General features: G+C 36.8%; 1 protein-coding gene across 1 annotated transcript in view; it reads left to right on the forward strand.

Moving 5' to 3' along the window:
- The window catches only part of RRP15 (ribosomal RNA processing 15 homolog), a 63238-nt gene that overhangs the window by 16443 nt on the left and 23462 nt on the right, over positions 1 to 23333 (forward strand). Inside the window, exons 2-4 of the mRNA XM_004480217.4 lie at positions 14638 to 14909; positions 17382 to 17479; positions 20452 to 20653. Of these exons, the coding sequence (XP_004480274.2) occupies positions 14638 to 14909; positions 17382 to 17479; positions 20452 to 20653 (572 nt within the window). The remainder of the gene's footprint in view (positions 1 to 14637; positions 14910 to 17381; positions 17480 to 20451; positions 20654 to 23333) is intronic.

The following is a 23333-nucleotide window of genomic DNA, read 5'->3' on the forward strand; positions in this document are numbered from 1 at the left end:
GTTTTGGCCTACATAGCAAATACAGCCCTTTAAATAACTGTCCCCTGCAGCCCGAGGAAGCTTAGCGTGCTTATGTCTCTACCACCACCACTCCTTTGTGGGGAAAATTGAAACAGTGGCTGCTGTTGCTTTGCTTGGGGCAGGCTGAAACATAACTGCCCTCAGAGGAGGGCCCCAGTAATGAAAATTTGCTAATCAAAAACTGACCATACCTGCCTCTTATTAACACCATGCATTAATATTGTGCATTTGTTATTGTTCATGAGAGAACACTCCCATAGTTGTGCTGTTAAACACAGTCCATAGTTAATGGTAATTATCTGATAATGATCTTTCATAATCTATAACAAATGTTCCACAACATTGTGGGTGTTGGTGGAGGGGTGATGTATTGGAATTCTGTATTTTATGCATGATTGATTTGTAAGTGCACAGCTTCTAATAAAAAATATATTTAAAAAAAAAATGTAATCAGTGATCTGCTGTGCCTACCGCAGTTCATGGGGAAGAGGATTTTTATGTCCTTTTTTGTTACCAGTGAGCTAGCCAGGGACTGAGCCCCAGGGTGGCCTACAGCAAGAGTGGGGGATGAGTGCTGGTAGATGTTGCACAGGGAGAGCAATTTACTGTGCTTTGTTGTAATTTATCAGCCTCTTCCTCCCACTCTTCCCTGGATTCTGTACAGTGTTTTTCCGGCCTCTGGACTGTCAAAATACTTGTTTCAGTCAGTTCCTACCCATTTAATAGTTGTTTTGTTAGAAGGGATGAGCCCTGGAGCTCCCCACGCTGCCATCTTCCCACAATCCTGCCTTCACTTTTTCACTTATCACCCTCCTTTACTTTTCATCTCAGCACTATCGAAACCATCTGACATATTACATATTTGCAGTGACTTTCCCAACTGGAATGTAAGCTCCATAAGAGTTGAGTCTGGTGTATCACCAGTGTCTCAGTCGTTGCCTGGTCCATAGTGGGTGCTTCACAGACATTTGTTAAGTAAATGAGTGGATGAAACTGGACTTGTAATACTAAGAAGAAACTGTTCTGTGCTACTACACTTCCCAAGTAGTCATCGTCCTCATCCACAGCTTAAAGGACTTAAGGGAAACAAACTAGTTTTTGAATGGGAATTAGAACTTCTGGTTCTGATATATATTTTGAACTATACAGACTAGTTCAAGTGGTCTCAGAAAGAAATACTATATTGGGAGCAAAAAGTACTCCTTCTTATAGATTTCATTGGCATTTCAACCTCTCTGTTCGAGTACTGGACAATTCCAAGTCGGAACTCTACCAATTTCTTAGTTATTAAAAATATTGGTAAGTTTATGGTTCACTTGCTATTAGAGACCAGTTACATTATGGGTTAAGAAACCTTTGGTTATAGGAATTTAATTATCCAATTCAGTTCAGTGAATATTCTTGTCTTTTTGTTATGTTCCGGGCTCTCTCTAGGTATCAAAGGATGAGTAAAATATGATCCTGCCCTAGCATTGTTCATAATCTTAGGAAAGGTAGACTTTAAGCACAAGACTGTAATACAATGTAATGAGTAGAATTAAATATTAGTTCTTAAGGTAGGAATCAAGATAATCGTTGAATTCAGAAGTGGTATGGTTGGATAAAAAGAAATCTATATCCCATAGAACCTAGCCTAGACATTATTTCCTTGTATTTTACATGCTTTTCTACTATTACTCATAGTTTATGTTGTTATTATTTTTTAATGTCTCCTTAGAGTTATGAGTTCCTCAAATACTAGAACTATATCTTATTTATCTTTATTTTCACAAGCCTTGTACATTGTGGTATTCAGTAAGTTTTCTTGTTACATAAGTGAATAAGCTTGGCATTTCATTTAGACCTTAGAAAGATGAAAGTTTTCTAGACCTCGGGTGGAGAGGACACTTTTCTCAAGCACAGGGAAAAGAATATACAGTAGTATGCATTCTTTGAAATGCATGACCTATTTAGGAAGAAATGAATTGTATGTTGTGACTATACTTTAGCTATTCAGATAAGTGACTGGAAGTGAAACTGGGAACAGAGGCTACAGCCAGATTATTAAGGGCCTTATGTTCCTTGGGAAGGAGATTGAATTATCTAGTTGTAGATAATAAGGAGCTTTTGAGAACTTCTAAGCAAGAATGACACATATTTATAAATATTACTCCTGGCCGTACCAGATCAGTTCCTAGGCACTTGGAAAGCTCAATGACAGGGCCTGCACTAGGACAAGACAGTGGGCACAGAGAAAAGGGCCTCATGTGAACTCTTTTTCAGGAAGAAAGTATTCAATTTTCCTAACAATCAGCTTCCAAATAAAGTTGCAGCACCATAAATTTGGGTCGTTCTATACTGTTGAGGAGTTAGGTAACCATAACAGCTACAGTTTTCGAGCTTTTCTATGCTCCAGGCACCATTCTAAGCTCCCTATAGTATGTATCATTTCATTTAATACTCACAAAAACCCTTTGAGATTGATACTATTATTAACCCCATTTTACATATAAGAAACTGCGGCACAGAGAGGTAATAACTTTATCACCTCAATGTCTAAGCTGATGAGTAAGTGATAATGGCAGAGCCATCATTGACAGTTTGGCTCCAGAGCCCACACTCTTGACCACTACCTTGATGTAGTTGAGCAGGGCAAGGAAGCACGAGGACATAGATGATCAAAGAAAGCTCTCCAGCAGGTGAAAGAGCAGGGCCATAGAAGCAGAACAAATGCAAGAAGGGATTCAGAACAAGAAGACCTTGGTATTGAGACAAACTTCTCACACTCAAGAAGGTTCCATCACTAAGAGACTTTTATGATCAGATTTCTGTGGTACTCTTTTCAGTGTCTGTAACTAGTTTCTTTCCTCCCTTCTCCTCTCTCCCTCTCCTCCTTCTAAAGTCCTTATATATTATTTTTGGAACAACATTTTGCTATTATTTACTATTTTTCTGCCTCAATTTCCTTCTCTGTAAAATAGGGATGATAATAGTATCTACCTCAGGATTGTTATGAAGATGAAATACATTTGCGTATATGACGCTCTTAATGCTTGGTACATGGTTCCCATTCATAAATATTAGTATTGATGATGATGATGTCTCATCTGATAAAATAGAACTGCCAGTCCATCTCTTTGCTGCCATATAAGCTTTCCAGCCTTTGATGATGGTGATGTTTGTAAGCTGGAACTTTCTCCAGAAAAGAGGTTTGAATTTCCTCTAGTTACTCTACAAGGTAGCTGATGACATTTTGTTTTACAGATGAAAAAATAGAGGCTTGGCTATGTTGTTTCCATTATGTCATAATATGCCCCAGTGGAAAACAATCCAAAGGTGCACAATGTTATCTGTTATTCTACCCTTCTTACCCCATAATCTAACCATTTAATCATGAATTCGTGGTAAAATTCAGTATTAATGGTAATGATTTTGGCATCTGTTGATGTCTCTGCTTAGTTGTCCCATAGACATCTCATACTCCACATTTCCAAAGCTGAATTCATAATTTACGTTCCCAGAGCCACTTCCTACTCTAGGAACAGCACCACCATCTACCCTCTGCCCAAGACATCCTTGACTCTTCCTTTTCTCTTATCCATTTGGTTTAGTTCATATCCATTTGGTTTAGTTCATTCATTTTGCCTGCTGCCACCACCTTAGCACCTGCCTGCATTCCTTTTGCCTAAATGACTACAAAGTGTCCTATTTGTTCTCCCTGTTTGCAGCTCCACTCCCCCCCAATATGTCCTGTAGATACTGCTTTTTAAACTACCAGTGGTGACGGACTATTTTGGTTTGCTTTTTAATTTCCAACCTGTCACAGACAGGTCGTTTTGTAAACAATAACAAGAATAAAATAAAAAATGAATAAAAATCAGTGTCCAGAAACATGACGACAAGGATATCATGGTGAGGTTAAATCACTGTGTTTCTAAATGATTGGTCTAAATTTATGAATTAATTGTGGATTGATGGCAGTTTGTATACTTGACATACACGGTCCTACGACTGCTTACTCTCAAGGCTCATGCCTTGTCATCCCCAGGCTTACTAAGTCTCCTAGGATTCTGAACTCCTAGTTTGTTGAGCACACTACGTTCCCTCTCGCCTCCCTCCTAGTTGTTAAACATTCTCTTTGAATACTCCAGAAGTACCTTTACTTTCTCTTAACCCATTTTTTTTGCACCCTTTAGGTTTCGCCTTATCTCAGTCTGCTTTTTCTTTTGGGATTTAAACTATCAATGCAATAGACATAAATAATAAAGGGCTCCTTATTTGATAAATTCACTTCTGTAGGTCCATTGGTTAAAGATGGGTCATTCTTCTTCGGTTTAACTCAGAATTTGCTATTTAATTAAGAAATTGCTATTTTCATCTCTAGTGAAACCATATATTTCTGTAAAGGTGACCCATGGGTAACAGCCTTTTCAGTTCAGATATTTTTTGTATATATGGCCTTGGCAAAAGTTACAAAAACTTAGACGATGGGTACTGAGAAGCTATTAAGAGCAGACACATGAGGAATCAGTGTGCAGATTATAGCTTGTTATACCTGGAAACTGAATCAGACTCATCTCTGAATTTTAACTGGATCATTAAAATTGATGGGGATGTGCCTTATACCAGCATTGGAGTTTGTGTTCCTGAGTGTGATGGAGTTGGACTCAGATATAACCTTTCTACACAAGCCTCTTCTGTTACTTTTATTGGACCTGTGGTTGGTGTTTGGGTTGGTGTATACTCAGGAGACCTGAATCTCTGAACTGTCCATGTGATGGCCAGGCCCTGGGCCTCAGCAGACTTGTAGCTCCTACCCTCTGGTTTCTTAGACTTACCCTGGCCAGCTGACAGGGAGGTGAAGAGGGTCAACCACCACACCAGGGAGCCAAGAGTGCCTACAGCTGCAAGCAGGAGAATTGCATCCATCATCCATGTGGAATCTAAGCCCCCTCTTGATGTAGAGGGGGACTGGATTTAGCAATCCCAGGTCCACAAGATGTAGGAATAGAGTATGGATTAGAGTGGGCTTACTGGTGTTCTGCTGGGGAACTGTTGTGATTAGTAAGGGAAGAAATTGTAGTAGTGATGTGGAGAGGGTGGCCACGGTGGCTGCTGATGGTCGGGAGAGGGAAAAAGAGATACGGTGTGGGGGCATTTTCAGGATTTGGAGTTGTCCTAGGTGGTGCTGCAGGGACGGATGCTGGACATTGAGTGTCCTATCGTGGCCCACTGGGTGGACTGGGGGAGAGAGTGGACTACAATGCGCACCACTGTCCATGTGCTGCAATGGTTCTCCAGAATGTATTCACCGGGTGCAGTGGATGTGCCACAATGATGGAAGAGGTTGTTGATGTGGGAGGGGTGGAATGGGTGGGGTGGGGGGCATATGGGGACCTCTTATTTTTTTAATGTAACACTTAAAATAAAGCAGAAAACAAAAGAGAAAAAACGTATATTGTTGAATAAAAGTAGTGATAGTGGGGGAGTGGATGTAGCTTAGTGGCCAAGTGCATGCTTCCCATGTACGAGGTCCTGGGTTCAATCCCCAGTACCTCCTAAAAAAAAAGTTGTGATAGTGGGCTTTCCTTCCATATTCCTATTATCATAGGGAAAGCTTTCAATATTTCATCATTAAATATATGATGTTCTAGGTACTTTATAGATTCTCTTTATCAGATTAAAGGAGTTCTTTCCATTCCCATTTTGCTATACATATTTTTAAATCAAGAATAGCTATTGAACTTTATCAAATGCCTTTTTTGAACCTATTGAGAGCATTATATGATTCTAATTTTTAATCTTAATGTGGCAAATTACAGTGTTTCAAATCTTAAACCAATTTTTCACTTCCCAACCCAACTTGGTCATGATGCATTAACTTTATCATGGATTGGTGGATTCAATTTACTAATATTTTATTTGGAATAAAGCTAAGTTCATAAAAGAAAAAAAGTAAAATAAAAAAATAAAAGCAACTTCCTTTTGCAAGATCCTAATTAAATTTTATAGAAAACTCCCTATGCAGTTGGTATCATTTAAACTTTGATTTTCACTGTTAGCTTTAATTTCTTTTGACACATTGTTCAATAAAGGAAGAAAATTGTGTTTTTGTGAGTGTGAAACTCTTAAGGATTGTTTTTCAAACTTTGGAAAAATTTTCCTAAATTTTGCGAAGGCAGAGACCTTTTCAGTTTTGGTACAGCTGGATCTCAGAATTTGGCATAGAGCCAGATATGTGTGGTAGTACTTGATATCACTGTATCAATGGAAACTTCTCTTAGTGGAATTCTTACTCCCTTTCTCCATATTTCAGATATTGCTGTGGATAAAATTACAAGACTTTACGTACAGTGTAAACTTGAATGATAGCAAAATGACTCAGATTGAAGTTTTTGGCAAATTGTAATTCTCTTTCTCATCCTCTTCATTAGGAGTTGAAATTTGATCATAGTAAAATTGTAAAATCTCATGAGTCAGATAGCAGAGGTTAAATGCTTCGATCAACAATTTAAGTAAAATATAAATGTCAAGCATTATAAAGGGGAATCCTTTGGTCTTGAACTGCTCAGATTTATTGAATTGATATATTGTTGGGAGTTTAGAGACAAAGTATACTTGGTTTTTAACTTAGTAGTCTTAAAAAAAAAAAGTCTTCATAATCAGTAAATTAACTCAGGTGAAAACAAAATCATTGGTTGATGATACCTAGTATAATGTGGAAGACAATACCAGTACCTTAGAGTTAACCTTGAACTACTGAGTATTCTTGAGTTGATACATTGTTGAAGATTCACCCAGTGCTAACTTGATTCTTCAGTTTGTAGTCTTGGAAAGAAAAAAAAAAATTATTGTCAGTAAATCAATCTATGTTAAAAAAAGCCTTGGTCTTTAGCCAGTGCTATGATCTGGTTACTTCATCCTCATAGAATATGTGCCCATATAACTATGAACTACTAGAGAGGAATGGTAATTTCATGTTTCCTGGACAGTTAAAAGGCCTGAAGGCCTGAATTGTTCTGGCTACATAAATGAAAAATGGCCATGTACTTCTAATACATGACTTGATAACAATCCAGTTTAGAAGGTTCTGGGAGTTATCCTGTCATTTTTGCTAAACTACAAAGCTGTATTTAAGATACAATAATCTAGCAGATGATTACACTTTTCACCAAACTGTAGTTTATAGCCTCCCTTCATCACTTAAGTTGCTTAGAATAGCAAAAGAACACACTTAAGAAATGAAGTATATCTAGTCCTATTTGAACAGTTGAGCAGTTTATAGACAGATTGCAGGAAACAGAATAATACTTCCTTGCTTTGTCTGCTTTGGACCACCCAAATAGTACATATAATCTGACAGTATTTTCACATAATAGTTTTTTTTTTTTAACTGGGGATCGAGGATTGAACCTGGACCTTGTATATGAGAAGCCGGCACTCAACCACTGAACCACATCAGCTCCCCTGAGTTGGTTTTTTCATTTGTTTTGCTTGTTGTTTGTTTCTATTATTTTTAGGAGGCACTGGGAACTGAACCTGGGGCCTCCCATGTGGGAAGCAGGCACTTAACTGCTTGAGCCATATCTTTTCCCCTCCATGATAGGATTTTAATTTTATTTTTGGTTATTTTTATGGAAATCTAGAGTGACTTCATTCCCCCCCCACTAAATCTAAGTGTTTGGTTTTTTTTTAAGTTTTAAAGCATTTGAATATTTGAAATTTATTAATAATTGGCAGGAAAGACCATGTCCATGAACAACCAGGTGATTTACAACTGGAATGGGAACAGTAGTTTCTTAAGAGTTTTTAATAACTAGGGTGATGTATATATATACTAAGGTAAAATCAGAATGGGGTGGGAATGGGTTCTCGTTAACTGAAGCTCAGAAATTCTTTTTAATTTCAATATTCATTAAAATGTTTTAAATATGTAATGAACATTTTCTGCTTTAGTTGAGTACTAACATTAGTCTGAATTGAACCTGATTCAACGCTTTAGTAGTGCCTCAAATCAAACAGACCCCCTCCCTGCCATTAGCTTTGCAACTTTGGGCATGTTTTTAATTTCTCTAAGCTTCAGAATCCTCACCTGTGTAAATCAAATAATAAAAGCAACTCATGGAAGTGTGAGAATTAGATGATAATGCATAAAATATGCTTTAAATTGTATCTAGCTCTCAATACATGTTAGCTAGCTATTATTATTATTACTTTACAGTATTCTGAAAAGTTATGGGACCGAGGCAATGGACACTTATGAAATAAAGTCAAAGGTAGCCAGCACATAGTGATTTCCTGGCATGAGGGTTATAGGCTATAACCAAGACCTTAGGCAGAATTTAGTGGAAGTAAAATTAATTTATACTCTTTTTTTGGTGTTCTTTTGAAAGCCTTTGTGATCCCTCTGCTCTGTCCCCAGGGTTGTTATATCCTTATGTGGCCTCTGATTACTATCATTTCTTCCCATTTTTTCAGTGTCTAATGTGTGCCAGGTCTGTATTGAGCATGCTTCGCATATTATCTCATTTCATTGCCATAATAGCCCAGTGAGGTAAGCATTGTTTGTGTACCCATTTTACCAATAAAGAAACTGAAGCCTGGAAAGGTTAAGTAACTTATCCAAGATTATGATGTTAGAAAGTGATGGAATCACAACATAAAGCTGGGTCTGTCTGATTCTGTAATCTGAGGTCTTGATTACTATGTTGTGAGTGTCTTTTCATCTAAAGCTTCTTTCTCATTCAACACCTAACAAGTCTTGCAGAGGTCCTAGATACCAGTTATTCCTTCCTTTTTCCTTTGTTCTTTGTCATCACAACCACATTAAAATTCTTATTTATTGTGTGTATATATATGTATGTCTCTGTGTGTTTAACATGTATAGTCAACCTTAAATGGTATTTTCAATGGGCTAGGTACTCATTTAAGAAACTTATATATATTAACTCATTTAATTATCATGAGAACCCATTGATGTAGGTACTATTTTATCTTCATTTTTACAGATGAGAAAACTAAGGTAGAAGATTTAAACTTCGGAAAAATCGCATGGATTTGTGTCTGGAGTTGAGATTTAAATCCAGGCAGCCTGACTGAGTCACTGAGGTTTTATGAAGAATTCTGTTTGATTTAGGGTCAATTCTAAAGGCATAAAGTAAGTTAAAGGTTAAGCAATAGGATTAAAGCTCCCAGGTGGTGTTTGCTTTTTAAAAGAAAATTCTTCTTAGTCTTGTAGTGGACTTTTTAAAAGTAAGGACCTGAGGTAGGTGTCTAGAGAAAAAAAGTGCTGGCAATTTGAACTCTATACTGGAAGCACACATCTGTAGGACAGAACTCTTAAACTACCTGGTTTTCATTTTGGAATTAATGTCTATTTTATTTCTTGGGTCATAAATCAGAGTTGTAGGAAATTCCTACCCTTTTTAAAAAAATTTTTTTTAAAGATTTATTTTTTATTTATCTCTTCCCCCCCTGCCCCGTCTGCTCTCTGTGTCCTTTCACTGTGTGTTCTTCTGTGTCTGCTTGCATTCTTGTCTGATGGCCTGGGAATCTGTGTCTCTTTTTGTTGTGTCATTTTGCTGCATCAGTTCTCCATGTGTGCGGTGCCACTCCTGGGCAGGTGCACTTTTTTTTTTCTCGCGGGGCGGCTCTCCATTCTCCATGCGGGGCACACTCCTTGCACATGGGGCTCCCCTATCCAGGGGACACCCCTGCGTGGCATGCATAAGCACTGCGTGTGGGTCAACTCACCACACGGGTCAGGAGGCCCTGGGTTTGAACTCTGGACCTCTCATGTGGTAGGAGAATGCTCTGTCAGTTGAGCCACATCCGCTTCCCTATTCCTGCCCTTTTGTACTCAAATTCTTACTGTCCTAACCCAGTCTCCCCTTTTGGCAGTTGAACTTCTTATCATTTTATAAATATATCTTCTCTAATATTTCTAAGCCTTTGGAAATGCTAGTTTCTTCTGCCTGGAATGCCAATAATAATGATCACACTAATTTTTATTTCCTTACGGGACATTGATTCAAACATAGGATGTGCTAGTTCCAGATTCAGTGATCTTGCCCCCTTCTTCTTTCAGTTGACCTTGGTTACTTTTTTTTTTTTTTTTACTTCTGTGACCTCCTTTTGTCATCCAATCTCTTGCTTTACCCTTTAAGAACCAACTTAAATCTTATCTTTATGAAACTTGCCCTAACCCATCCCAAATAATGCTAGTCATTCTTTCCTCACTGCTTTTCTTTTAGAACTTTTAAACATTTTATTGAGATTGATTACTTGATTTGTTTACCCTACCAAATGTGGAGTTCTTTCAGGAGAAAAACCTAGCTTTATTCATGTTTTTTGTTTTCCCCTTCTTCCCCTCTCATTCATGGGTGTTCCATAGATGTTGAAGGACTGTGAATCTTCTTAAAGCTGTATTCCACTTCCAAAGTTTAAGGAAAATGACTCGCTTTACTGCCAGTAGCTAACCATGTCTAAGATCAGGGACAGATGACAAGTTTGAAAGGTTGCTAGAGATTTGGGGAAAAGGCATCCAGAGATGATAAATGCCTTGTATCTGCTTCAGTATCTTAAAGAACTAAGTTTGTGTTGTCTAGTGTGGTAGCCATTAGCCACATGTGGCTATTTAAAGTAATTAAAATGTAATAAAATAAAAAATTCACTTTCTCAGTTGTACTAGCCACGTTTGAAATATGTGACTGGTTGCTGTGGGCAGCTCTCATACTTACTATTGTAACTTAATCCTTACTGCCAACATACATCCTTTGTAGCCCCTCCTTCATTTCTAAATTTTTATTTTGTTTTATATGTTTTTTTAAATTTTTAAAAAAGATTTATTTATCCACCTCTCTCCCCCCACTGCTTGCTTACTGTCTGCTCTCTGTGTCCATTCACTGAGCATTCTTCTGTACTTATCTCCCTTTGTTGCGTCGTCTTGCTGCTCCAGCTTTCCGTTGGCGTGGGCGGTCAGCTCCCTGTGGACACAGGCCAGCCTACCTTCACAAGGAAGCTCTGGGATGCGAGCCCAGGGCCTCCCATATGGTAGACGGAGCCCAATTGGTTGAGCCACATCTGCTTCCCCTTGTTTCATATGTTTTTAAATACTTTTATGTCTAGAAGCTATGAGCATTTCAGAATGTATTCTCATTATATATCTTTCAGGGCAGTCAGTTTAGGTAATTAATTAAAATCAAACATGAATATATTATAAAGTAGAATACAAAATTAGAGTTAATGTTTAAGACATAAGATTTCAAAGGAATTTTTACTTGTCTGATAGTTTCCGTCTGTGTCCTTAGACTCCAGGGCATAGCCACTTTACTTCTGCTAAAGATCCATACAATAGAAAATTTGAAAAGTCTCATCTTAGTAAAATGCAGTAAAGTTTTAAGAACCAGTCCTATTTTCTGATTCACATAGTGATAATCTTTGGTATCCTAGAGGTAAAGCCTATTTTTTTAGTATGCTGGGAGACCTCATTACATTGGCATTATTTATTCATATAAAATGTCATCATTTCTAAATGCATAACTAAAACTTCTGAGTTAGAGCTTCTTTTAAAAAACAAAATAAAAACATGACTTTAGTGAATTCTCCTGGAATTTTTTTATTTGTAAGGTGAATGGAGGTTGTATTAAATGTAAAACTTTTTGTCGGTTTATTTTGTGTCTATAATGTGCATGTTGTACATTACATACACATGTTGTACATTATACATGCACATGTATAATGTGTAATGTAGTCAAGTTGGGGAAGAAATGTACCAAAGAAAAACAGCCATATTTTAAAGTGGAGAATTGGAGTGACTTATGCAATCATGAAGTCTTTGGCTGCTTTACATTGCAGCTGAAAAACGTGAGATTTACTTTAATTTGTGTGAATTGATCAGGACAAAACACTAGATGTCAGTGTTGTATTTTGACATTTTACCAGGAGCTGTTTCAAGACATTTCTGCTTTTAATCACCTATGTATTCCTCAGTGACACAGTATTTATGGTGATTTCACTCTTTACATTTAGATAAATGCTTACTAGAACAAGTGCTTTTCAAAGAATTGTTTATTTTGTTCTTAGCAACTGTGTAGTGCTATTGACTCTGGGGAATAAAATATATATATTAAATGAGTTTTCAGCTAACTACATTCTTCAATTTTTGTTTTTTACCATACTTTCTAGAGAACACTGACCCTAGAAGATGGTTCTTAGGGGAAACATCATTGCGTCCTGTAGTGTGGTATACAGTTAGATATTCAGATTTTCATTGAACTGAATGACAGTGTTATCAGTTTTTGTTTGGCAGAACTTTAGACACTTTTTAAAAAATATTGTGGGCAGTAATTCAGCTTTTTAAAGAAATACTATAGTTTTTATATCATCTATATTTGCATGTCAAAGCCTATAATCCCATCTTCATATTTTTAAAATTTACCCAGCAGATAGGGTACATAAAAAGCTTCAAAGTAAATATGTGGCAAATGAGTTTCTGTTTTTTAAAAAAATGATTTCTTTTTACTAAGAAATGCACAACATTAGAGTGATAGAATTTGTGACTTCTTGCTTTTTACATTTCTGTTGATTTTTTTGGTGCTATAGACACATTTTGTTTTAAAAGTATATTTTTGTAACTGAAATATCTATTTTCTGTGTTTAATGTTATGAATGTTTAATTTTTTGAAGTACTTAATTTTTATTCATATATTTGTGGTCCATTTTTATATATGTATGCTTTCCTTATTTTATGTTATAATATTTTTATTTGGAAGTTTTAAATTTTTGTTCCATAGCCTTTTCATTTCATGAATTTTTAACACTTAACAATAAAGGTATTAAGCAGAAGTAATACTAAAATTACAAGTATTATAATCACTAACTAAAAGTCAAATCTTCAGCAATTCTGTCTTGACTTGGAGTCAAGAGATGGGAGGGTTCCATTCAGAAGTTAATAGTTCACTATTCTCTCCTTTTCACTTTTGATATGGCAATATGCTGATATAAATAGGCTGAAAGGATATTTAAAAGCAAAATGCGGACATTTTGTTAAAGTTAATTAGAAAAGAAACTGGGTCTTGGAGTTGAAACATAATTTTGAAGTAATAAAGTATACTTCTCAAAAACTAGAAGTAGAGAAAGTTATGGTTAAAATGCTTATCTTTGGTAGGGTTAAATGATCCATAGCAGACTTGCTGAAATGTAGTATTTTGGGGCTATGGATCACTTTTCATTACCCATGGGTTTTAAGTGAAGGTTCTGATTTGAACAAGAGGATGTCAGAATGGAATTAAGTAAGGAGCAGCGGGAATCTGGTTTATGTGTAGACATTTTTTTTCTTTTAGTGTAATGCAAGTAAGTATTTAGTAGATTGCTTAAATTCTTAAATATTGTTAGAGATATTTTGATAGGAAAGGTTGAAAGTTAATGGCATTTTCTATATTAACCTTTGAGATTCAACTAGTTCTGGAATTCACCAAAGAAAGTACATTTATTACCCAAAGATAATACTGCTAAGTGACAGCTGCTGGGGTGTGTTTCTGAGTTTTCCTTCTCTTTGGTAACTTCTCAGCTTTTTTGTTGGCTCTTTTGCTTATTAAAAAAATTCCAAGTTACTAAGCTGTTGGTTGATTTTTTTACTCTTTTGAAGTGTTTCCTATTAATTTCCATAAATTTCATCTGAAGAACCGAACAGAGCTCCACAGAGGTTCCGGATGATATAGATGCCTGCAGACTCTGCTGACTGTGTGCTTTTGTGGTTAAAGCACATTTAACTTGAGAAGTTGAGAGAGGCTGCAAAGCTTAAACATATTCAGAGCTTCTCAACACATTAATTGTGCCAGTCCTCTGGCCCCAGCTATTTCAAGCTTAAATGATGAACTAGCTTGCCGGTAACCTGTATATGTTTATTTTAGAGTTCACATGATAAAAGTCAACACTCGACTTACGAATTTGTATCTTCAACTCATAACTTAGTCTTTTCTTACTGTCACCCAGGAGTGCAATTGAATCATCAATATCTTGGGCATATTCTCCTTCATTAAATAATTTCTTTTTAAAAAATGTCAAAATATCCAGTTTTATAAGACTATATGCAAATTTTCTAAACATGAAGCTGGTTTTTAGTTTTTTTTTCTGGACACAAATTCAAAATTTTAATTACCTGGAACAAATCCCTCAGAAAAGATATTTTGATAACACCATACCATTGTTTTGATAGATTAAAGTTCCTTTGTTATTACTTGTTTTTAAATAGCCTTTATTAGTCTGTTTAAGTAGTTCAGTGACATAAGGTCCATGGACTTGAAAACACCCTTCACTGCCTGCACATCAGCATCTCATTACCAGGACAACAGGGAAGTGGCAGTGCTGTTAGATTTCTTTCCGCTCAGGGTCCTGGGTGCTGAAGCCACTGCTCCCCACCCCTTCCCCCGTCACTGTGGCTGGGCCAGGTCCTTGGGAGCAGTGGACTGGAGGGTCTGCCACTGTTCCTGCAGCTGTGGGACTCAGAAAAGTTTCCTCCTACAAGGGGAAAGGCAGGTAGAGGGCTGTTGGCATGATGAAGGGTCCTGAAGTTCTGGCAATGGCCCTGGCAACCTCTGCCTAGATTATAAAAATTTCATTTGTTTCTACTCTTAGGTTCTGTAGGAAGCTGTGGGTCAGAAAAGGATCCATTTTCTTCTGATGAAGCAATGGAGGCTGACAATGAGGATGATGTTGAGCCCTGTGACAAAGAAAATGAGAATGCTGCAGAATCTGATGTTGGAACCAATACAGGCTGGGCAGATGCAATGGCTAAGATCCTGAATAAAAAAACTCCTAAAAGTAAACCTACCATTTTGGTCAAGAACAAAGAGCTGGAAAAGGAAAAAGAAAAGTTAAAGCAAGAAAGACTAGAGAAAAGAAAACAGGTGTGTCCTACCAGTTGTCTTTTTGATTAGATTGTTTGTCTAGTCTAGTCCTTATCTGAACCAAATTATTCTTTGTAGTGTTTGTCCAGTTAACATTCCAGATTTTGACGTGCTTTTTTATGTGGGGGTGAATAACCAAGGTTATGTCAGAAGCCTCGTCTAAATTGCTCCACTGAACATGTTCACTTGTTAAATCATCTGAGCAAAACAATAGTAGAAACTAAGCTCCAAGGAAATTTATCCCTTTAAAATCAAGTAATTATAAATGTGGCCCTGAATCCTGGGTTTAAATATTTTAGTCAGTTTAGCTGTTTACATGCTGACTTTTATTAGGATCTGAACTAATCTTTAGATTAGAATGTGTTTCATAAGCAGATTAGTTACTTTTTTGATAAAAATCTATTTTCAAATATTATTCTATGAAGATGTCTTAAGTCAGAACTTGGTTGCAGTTCTGTAAAATGATTATTTCACTGCTAGATAATTCTTGAGTTCATTTTGCTAAATCCTGAAGATAGAAGTTAGACTACTGCAGTCTGTTAATTAAAGGCCAAAACTGGGACATGAATTATGCTGCTGTATCTTATGGAGCTAAAGTAGATAGACTTGAAGAAGTATCTCTGTATCTAAAGTATTTATTTACAGAAATAAATATGATTTTCTAATGGAAGAAAACTAGTTTTGCAGTAGCATACTGGCAGTATAGAAGTACTAATTTCCAAGAAGTACTTCATAGGTAAAATTGAAGAAAAATAGATTTGAATTGGCATGTATTTCCTTTTATGTTTACCATCCCCTTATCTTGTTTCAAGATGAACGTTTTCTTTGTTCTGAATATTGGTTTCTCTTTATGAAAGGCATTTTTAAGCATTGCTCTTGGAAACAGAATGTATGCTTATTATTAATTCAGTATTCTCATTGCACTTTAAGGTATATTTTTTCTCTAAATTGTACTGATAGCTTTTCAAATGAAAATTTTAATCTTTGTTCTGGCAAAAGCTAACAGAGGCTTTAAAAAATACTCAGAATCCTTAATTACCTCTCATCCCATTGCTCCAGTGAGGATAAAAACAGTATTTTGAAGCCAAGAGGAATTAGTCTCTTAACTGTGCTCTAAGCCAAAACTCTGAATGCTAGAGATGCCATTGTCCGCATAATGCAGGAAAGCAGACATGTTGACACCAGAAAGGAAATAGCAGCAGCTATTTAATGCTCTTTGGGTATATTTATGAGTAGGGTCTCTCTGTATTAATCATTACTTCTTTAATGTTAATTAAGTATTATAAATTTTCAGTTTATCAGTTACTTATTTTTTCATAAATATAAAAATACATTTCAAAGTTAAAGAGATGTTTTAGGGTTATGCATGTTCTATTAGTCCTTGTATACTATAGACCATTAAGAATTGACTAAAATTTAAAAGTAAGATTTTTTTTCTGGCACAATCTGGTAGTGCATTTCATTACAGTTAAAATGAATTCTCTCATTTGAGGAAGAATCTATTTCTTTAGAAAGGAATCAGGCTAATCTGTATACCAAGAACAGGAATTTGCTCTATTGTGATTAGAAGTTTTCATTAATACAAAATGAAAAATAGTTGAATAGAGAAAAGAGATAATGGGAGACATTTTGTCCCTGGTTCTCATTACTGATTTAGTGCTTACCAACTTCTTGGTTATTAGTTCATCATCCTGTGTGTCTTTGATATTTGGTGAAATGTTGGTTTGAGAAGGCATCCTGGGGAAGCAACTTATCAAATTGGGTGCCAGGGACTAGGAAACTGCTCTGAGACAGTTTGAACAAGATTATGTTGTCTATGGGATTTTTTTTTTGGTAATTTCCTAGCTCCCCTTGTAATGTGTGATAGCAGAGATTCCATTTGCTTTCGTTCGAGTGATGTGCCACATACAGCAAAGATATCTATTAAATGTGCCACAAGAGGAGAAACAGATTAAAATGTTTTAGTGAAAGGAAACATAGTCACTGTATAAATAGGATATATCTGGATATGATGCTTTTCTTTAAAAATTGGTGCAAATTATTCATTCTGACTGCAAGGTAGTAAGTTTCTGAAAATAAAGAGAAACTGTTTCTGTTAGGGTTCCTGAGCAGGGTAGTTTGGGGTCTTCCTTTGGCCTACCTGTGATGATCTGGTGATGGCAGATCAAACCTGTGCTTCTCTCACACCCTACCCGGTACTGCCTGGCCGAATGTGCTGGCAGCTCTCCAGGCCCCTGCTGGCAGAGAACCTGACAGAAATTCACTTTGTGCCTCTCACATGACACCCTGTGTGCTAACCACAGGCTCCCTGAGCTGAACCCCTAAAATTGTGGGTTTTTTTTTAAAAGCCCTTATGGCAGACTAAGTCAGAATGATTTATTACCTTTGTCCTTTCACAGAGTATCATATCAAAGTGTACTGCACTTTCAAAAATGCCTAATATTCTTTCACATAACAATATTTATAACACAGCTTGATAAGAAGCGGGAGTGGGAAATGATGTGCAGAGTAAAGCCAGATGTTGTCAAAGACAAAGAAACAGAGAGAAACCTTCAGAGAATTGCAACAAGGTAAGATAGTGCTTTGTATGCTTTAAAAAACCAACCAACCAACCATAGGACTATACAACACAAACAGTGAACCCTTACGTAAACTGTGGGCTATAGTACTAGAACAACTATAATATTGTTTCATCTCTTGTATCAAGAGTTACAATTAGTTGCAAAGTGTTGATAATTATAGGGAAATCTATGGGGTATATACGGGAGCTCTGAATTTTGTGCATGATTTTTCCATAAACCTACAGCTTCTTTATTAAAAAATGTAAAAATAATTAAGGATACTAAAGCTTGATAGTGATCTATTTTCTGACAGTTTTGAGTTTTAAGCTGTGCCTTCTAGGAGCCCAGTGATTTGTATCTAAGCCTGCCTATTCAGTACTGTACTCAACCCAAGATTTTACAGGTCTCATGAGGCAAGAATATAATGTCCTAAGTGCATGTTCAGCATGAACCTGCTTTAGATCATCCTATTTTTATAGTCACGAGAACAGTGTAATCAGACCTCTTCCTGAATTTATGTTATGATGTTCGTCTAAATTTTTGGCACTAGATGATTATTTTTGTTATCTTGCATTGCATTTATGGCATAACAAGTTACACATTCTAACAGCCTGATGCTATCCTTTCATTGTATTTTATATCATTGGCACCATACATTTATTTGATGCCCTTTGTATACAAAGATAAATACGATATGGTAGCTGCTGGGTGGTCCCTGCCCACTTAAGTTTAGGAATGAAAGTAATTCTTTACTTGGAGAATAGAGGTATGACTATATGTTGGGAACAAAGAACAGGAGATTGTCTGAGGGAATTGGGAAGATTTCCCAGAGGAGAGGAGATAGTTGTGCTACTACTTATGTAATGTAGCACTTATGTTTAGCAGAATTACTTACTTTTTTCCGGATTACTGTTAAATTCTGTTACCTACATTGTTTTGGTCATTTTCTGATCCATTGAGGTGTGGTGAGATAGTGAGGTGTGGTGAATGAGAATGTGGGTGATAGAGCCAGGATACAATGTTTAAATCCTGGTAGTGAATCTTAGTTACTCAATTTCTCTATGCCTCAGTTTACCTTTCTGTAAACATGAGGATAGTATTATACCTAACCTATAGAGTTTCTCTGAGAATTAAGTGAATTAATGCATATAAAGCTCTAAAAAAAGTGCATATTTGGTACTTGTACAAATCTGAGATTGAGTGCCTCCTTAAATTTGTACCCTATACAACTCACTTGGCTCCACTGTGAAGGGTCTGCAATTGCAAACTAGTAAGCTGGCCTAGTGAAGTTTCTTGGATGTAGGCTGAAGGCAAGAGATTCGCAGGTCAGAGACAGAGGACTCATGGCAGAGGCAGTAGAAGAGCTTTACATTCCCGCTAGTTTCCCTTGTCCTGCAGGTGTGATACAAGGGCCCTAGATGTGTGTTTGCCTCTATAGGGGGTTGTGTTATGGGAGAAGAACACTGTACTCGGGAATCTATCACTTTTATAGTGAAGGAAAACAACCTACTTTTTGCCTGGGGAAGACATTACCTTATCCCTCAAGGTTGCTTACTGCAAAAAGCCCAAAATGGCTTGGGTCAGAGCCTTGTATTCTTTTTTTTTTTTAAATATTTTTAATATTTTTATTTTATTTTTATTTTACTTTTTAATTTTATCCCCCCTTCCCCCAGATGCTTCGCTCATCTGTCTGCTCATTGTTTGCTCACCTTCTGGGACCTCCCACCTGAGAGGGGAGGGCCCAACAGACTGAACCACATCTGCTCCCCTTGTATTCTTGAACAAGCCAGTAATGATGATAGCAAGAGGATTCATAGATCAGAGCTGCTTGAGATCTTAAGGCCTAAATCAGCACTGTCCAGTAGAAATACAAATGTGAGCCACATATGTAATTTAAAATTTTCTAGTGGCCACAATGAAAACAGTAAAAAAGGTGAAATTAATTTCTAGTAATAGACTTTATTTAACCCAGTCTATTAAAATTTATATCATTTTACCATATAAGCAGTATAAAACACTTAGTAATGAGATATTTTTTCATTCCCTTTTTCATACTAAGTTTTTGAAATCCGTTGTGTGTTTTAAATGTGTTTTAAACCTACAGCACACCTCAGTTTGTACTAGGCACTTTTCAAGTGCTCAAGAGCCACATGCAGGTTTAAATCTTCAGAACTCATCTTTGAGTGAACTTTCATAACTATAGACAAAGTACCTTAAATAAAATATATTGAAAAATAGCTTTTTTTTTTTTAAAAGGAAGTACCAGGGATTGAACCCAGGACCTTGTACATAGGAAGCAGGCACTCAACCACTGGGCTACATTTGTTCCCTAATGAGAATTGGTTTTTTTGTTTGTTTGTTTTAGGAGGTACTAGGGATCAAACTAAGGACCCTCGTACATGGGAAGCAGGTGCTCAACCATTGAATTGAGCTACATTTGCTCCCTTAAGAATATTTTAAAATTAGTTTCATATTTCAAGAGTTGCAGATAGTATAGCTGAATTATTTTTAAACTTCTCAAGTATTGTTTTTCTCATTTACCTATGAAATTAAGATCCAGAAAATTTTTCCTTCAGCCAGTTAACTCTAAACATTGTCCTTTTACCCTTACTCTGTAATGTCTTAACCATTATATAATTATAATAGATAGGAAAGTATATTTCTAATTTGAGAAATAGGTATTTGTGTTAAAAAGCAATTCTCAGTTCTAATTGCACAAAAGTTGATTGAGAAAGACAAAAGGTGAAAAATACCACATACCAATGCACGTATATTTGCTCACTGTATTCATAAATTTATATTCATTGAAGTGTATGTTCATTTTTCAGATGAATTTAACCATATGTGCTAAACTTTGGTTTGTGTGCCTATTAATTCTTAATTCTTGCCTCTTTTCTAGACAGTGCAAATACATTGTTCCTGCCCTTAGCAAGTTTGCATTCTAGTGTAATTGTTATTTATGGTCATTTTATATTCTACAGGGGTGTGGTGCAATTATTTAATGCTGTTCAGAAGCATCAAAAGAATGTTGATGAAAAGGTTAAGGAAGCTGGAGGCTCAATGAGAAAGCGTGCTAAGTTGATATCAACAGTTTCTAAGAAAGATTTCATCAGTGTTCTTAGAGGAATGGATGGAAGGACAAATGAGAAAAGTTCTACTGGGAAGAACCCAAAAGCCAAACAGGTAAAACTTTTTATATAGAATTCTGTGCATCAGACTTTCAATTCAGAGCTTTGGGATGGTAAAGCACACTATAGAAATACATATTTTATGTATTTTTCAGGTTTTATTAACATTCCTGCATGCCCATGACCTAATTTCTTTAAGAGTTTGGCTTCTTTAGTTCCATGATGTTTTTACTTAGTCTGGAAATTGCTGGTTGTAGATACACTCCTGCTGTTAGAGCTCAGGAACCAAATAGCTTCAGGTAACTTTTTTAGAGGTGGGGCTGGTGTCTCTCTTACCTGATTTGGTTCATTTTAGAGAAGAGAAGCCTAAGTGATGGAGCCTCAATTTGACACTTTTCCCCACAGAGATCATTGTGATGGTATGTAACTTCTAAAATATGAGGATTTGGATGGTTAGGAAATAAGGTACAGAGTCATCCCTGCATTAAGGCAGCTTTGGTGATGTTTGGTGGTTGAGAGATGAAGAACATAAATACAGTTCACAGTATTTGACAACAAAAAGTGCTTTATGCAATCAGGACGTGAGAGTTTCTATCCTAAGTTTTTTGTTTATGTTTTGGGAAAACAGTTGAAACCTTGGCAAGTAAAGCATGGAATTTCATGCCAACAAAGCGTTGAAGTATTTTTACAAGTTCCTTGATTACATTACTGTTTTCTTTATGGAATTTCTATTAATTGGTTGTTGGGCCTTCTAGGTAGATCCTCTAATTTCCATAATTTTTTCCTTTCAATTTTCTCTCTCTGACTCCTTCCTCAGGGATTTCTTTCATTTCCAGCTTTCCTATTGAATTGGGGGGAAAATCTGATTTCATATTTTTAATTTTGATGACATCTTTTTTTGTTCTCTAAAACTGTTCCTTTCTTGGAGTCCTATTTTTATTTTATGAATGCAGTATCTTTTCTCTCTGAGAAATTAATTATAAGTGTTTTATAATTTTTTCTACTCTGCATTGTCTTAGTTTCTTCTGAGTTCATGTTTGCTGTTTGTTTTGATCTCAGTCTTTCCATTTGAAGATCTTTTTTCTTTTTTTTAAAGATTTATTTATTTCTCTCCCTTCCCCTGCCCCCCCCCCCATTGTTTAGCTCTCTCATGTCCATTTGCTGTGTGTTCTTCTTTGTCCACTTGCGTTCTCAGCAGCACTGGGAATCTGTGTCTCTTTTTGTTGGGTCATCTTGCTGCGTCAGCTCTCCGTATATGCGGCACCACTCCTGGTCAGGCTGCGCTTTTTTCACCAGGGTGGCTTTCCTTGCGGGGTGCACTCCTTGTGCATGGGGCTCCCCTATGCGGGGAACACCCCTGCGTGGCATGAGACTCCTTGCGCGTGGCAGCACTGTGCATGGACCAGCTCACCACATGGGCCAGGAGGCCCTGGGTTCGAACACTGGACCCTTTATATGGTAGGTGGATGCTCTGTCAGTTGAGCCACATCCGCTTCCCTCCATTCGAAGATCTTAATGTGGACTTGAATTAATGATGATCTTCAATGTCCATTCATATTTATACTTAAACTACTAAGGAACTGATTCAAAGTTTGAGTATGAGCCCAAAAGTTGCTGACTGTTGAGCACAGCTATAGGATGATAAAGAATTGGTTCTTTCATTGGGCAATACCCAAATGTCAGTTTGTATAGTCTTCCGGACATATCTTTTCTAATGGAGAATCCTACAGTCTTCTGCCTCTGGATTTTGGTACCAGCATTCAGTATGTTAGGCTTTTACTCAGTACAAGTCCTGTGCTTTAACTAGTTTCCCAGGGTCAGACAAGAGCTACCTGTCCATTTCAAAACTGCAGAGGGAACCTGGAAGTTTTAACTACTTCTTTTTTTTTTTTTTAAGATTTATTTTATTTATTTCTCTCCCCTTCTCCCCCCCCCCCCCCCTTTCCCATTGTCTGCTCTCTATTGTGTGTTCTTCTTTGTCCACTTGCATTCTTTCTCAGCAGCACCAGGAATCTGTGTCTCCTTTTTGTTGCATCATCTTGCTGCATCAACTCTCCACGTGTGCGGCGCCACTCCTGGTTAGGCTGTGTTTTTTTTGTGTGGGGCCACTCTCCTTGAGGGGCACGCTCCTTGCGCACATCAGCACTGCGCATGGGCCAACTTACCACACGGGTCAGGAGGCCCTGGATTTGAACCCTGGGCCTCCTATGTAGTAGGTGGATGCTCTAAGTTGAGCCAAATCTGCTTCCCATCTAACTGCTTCTTATACAGACTGTCAATCAGTCCTTCATTTCCATCAGCACCATCACCCCAACCTTCTTCCTTTGCCAGATCCACTTGTTTCATGTAGACATCAGCTTTTTTCTTGTTAGTTGGTTACCACTACTCTCTTCAGTTTTCATTCCCCCAAAATTTGTTGGCGTCTCATATCTACTATTTTTCCCCATCTTTATTGTTTATTTATACATTTTATACCTTTATTTTCATTTTAGAAGGTTTTCTGTAAGAAACAGAGATAAATGCATGTATTCAGTCTGACCTGTTTAACTGGATGTCTTCTAAAATTTTGCTTTAGAAGTAAAAATGTTAATCTAAGTCTAGCTTCTTATTGTGTTTATGGATTTATTGGTAATCTTAAAATGGATTATAAAATATTTCACATGCAATGAACCCTCGATTAGTTGATAATGGATTTTTTTGTGTGTTTTGATGTGATTTATTAAAAACATACTTGT

The sequence above is a fragment of the Dasypus novemcinctus genome, chromosome 13, assembly GCF_030445035.2.
Source record: "Dasypus novemcinctus isolate mDasNov1 chromosome 13, mDasNov1.1.hap2, whole genome shotgun sequence".
Classification (NCBI taxonomy): Eukaryota; Metazoa; Chordata; class Mammalia; order Cingulata; family Dasypodidae; genus Dasypus; species Dasypus novemcinctus.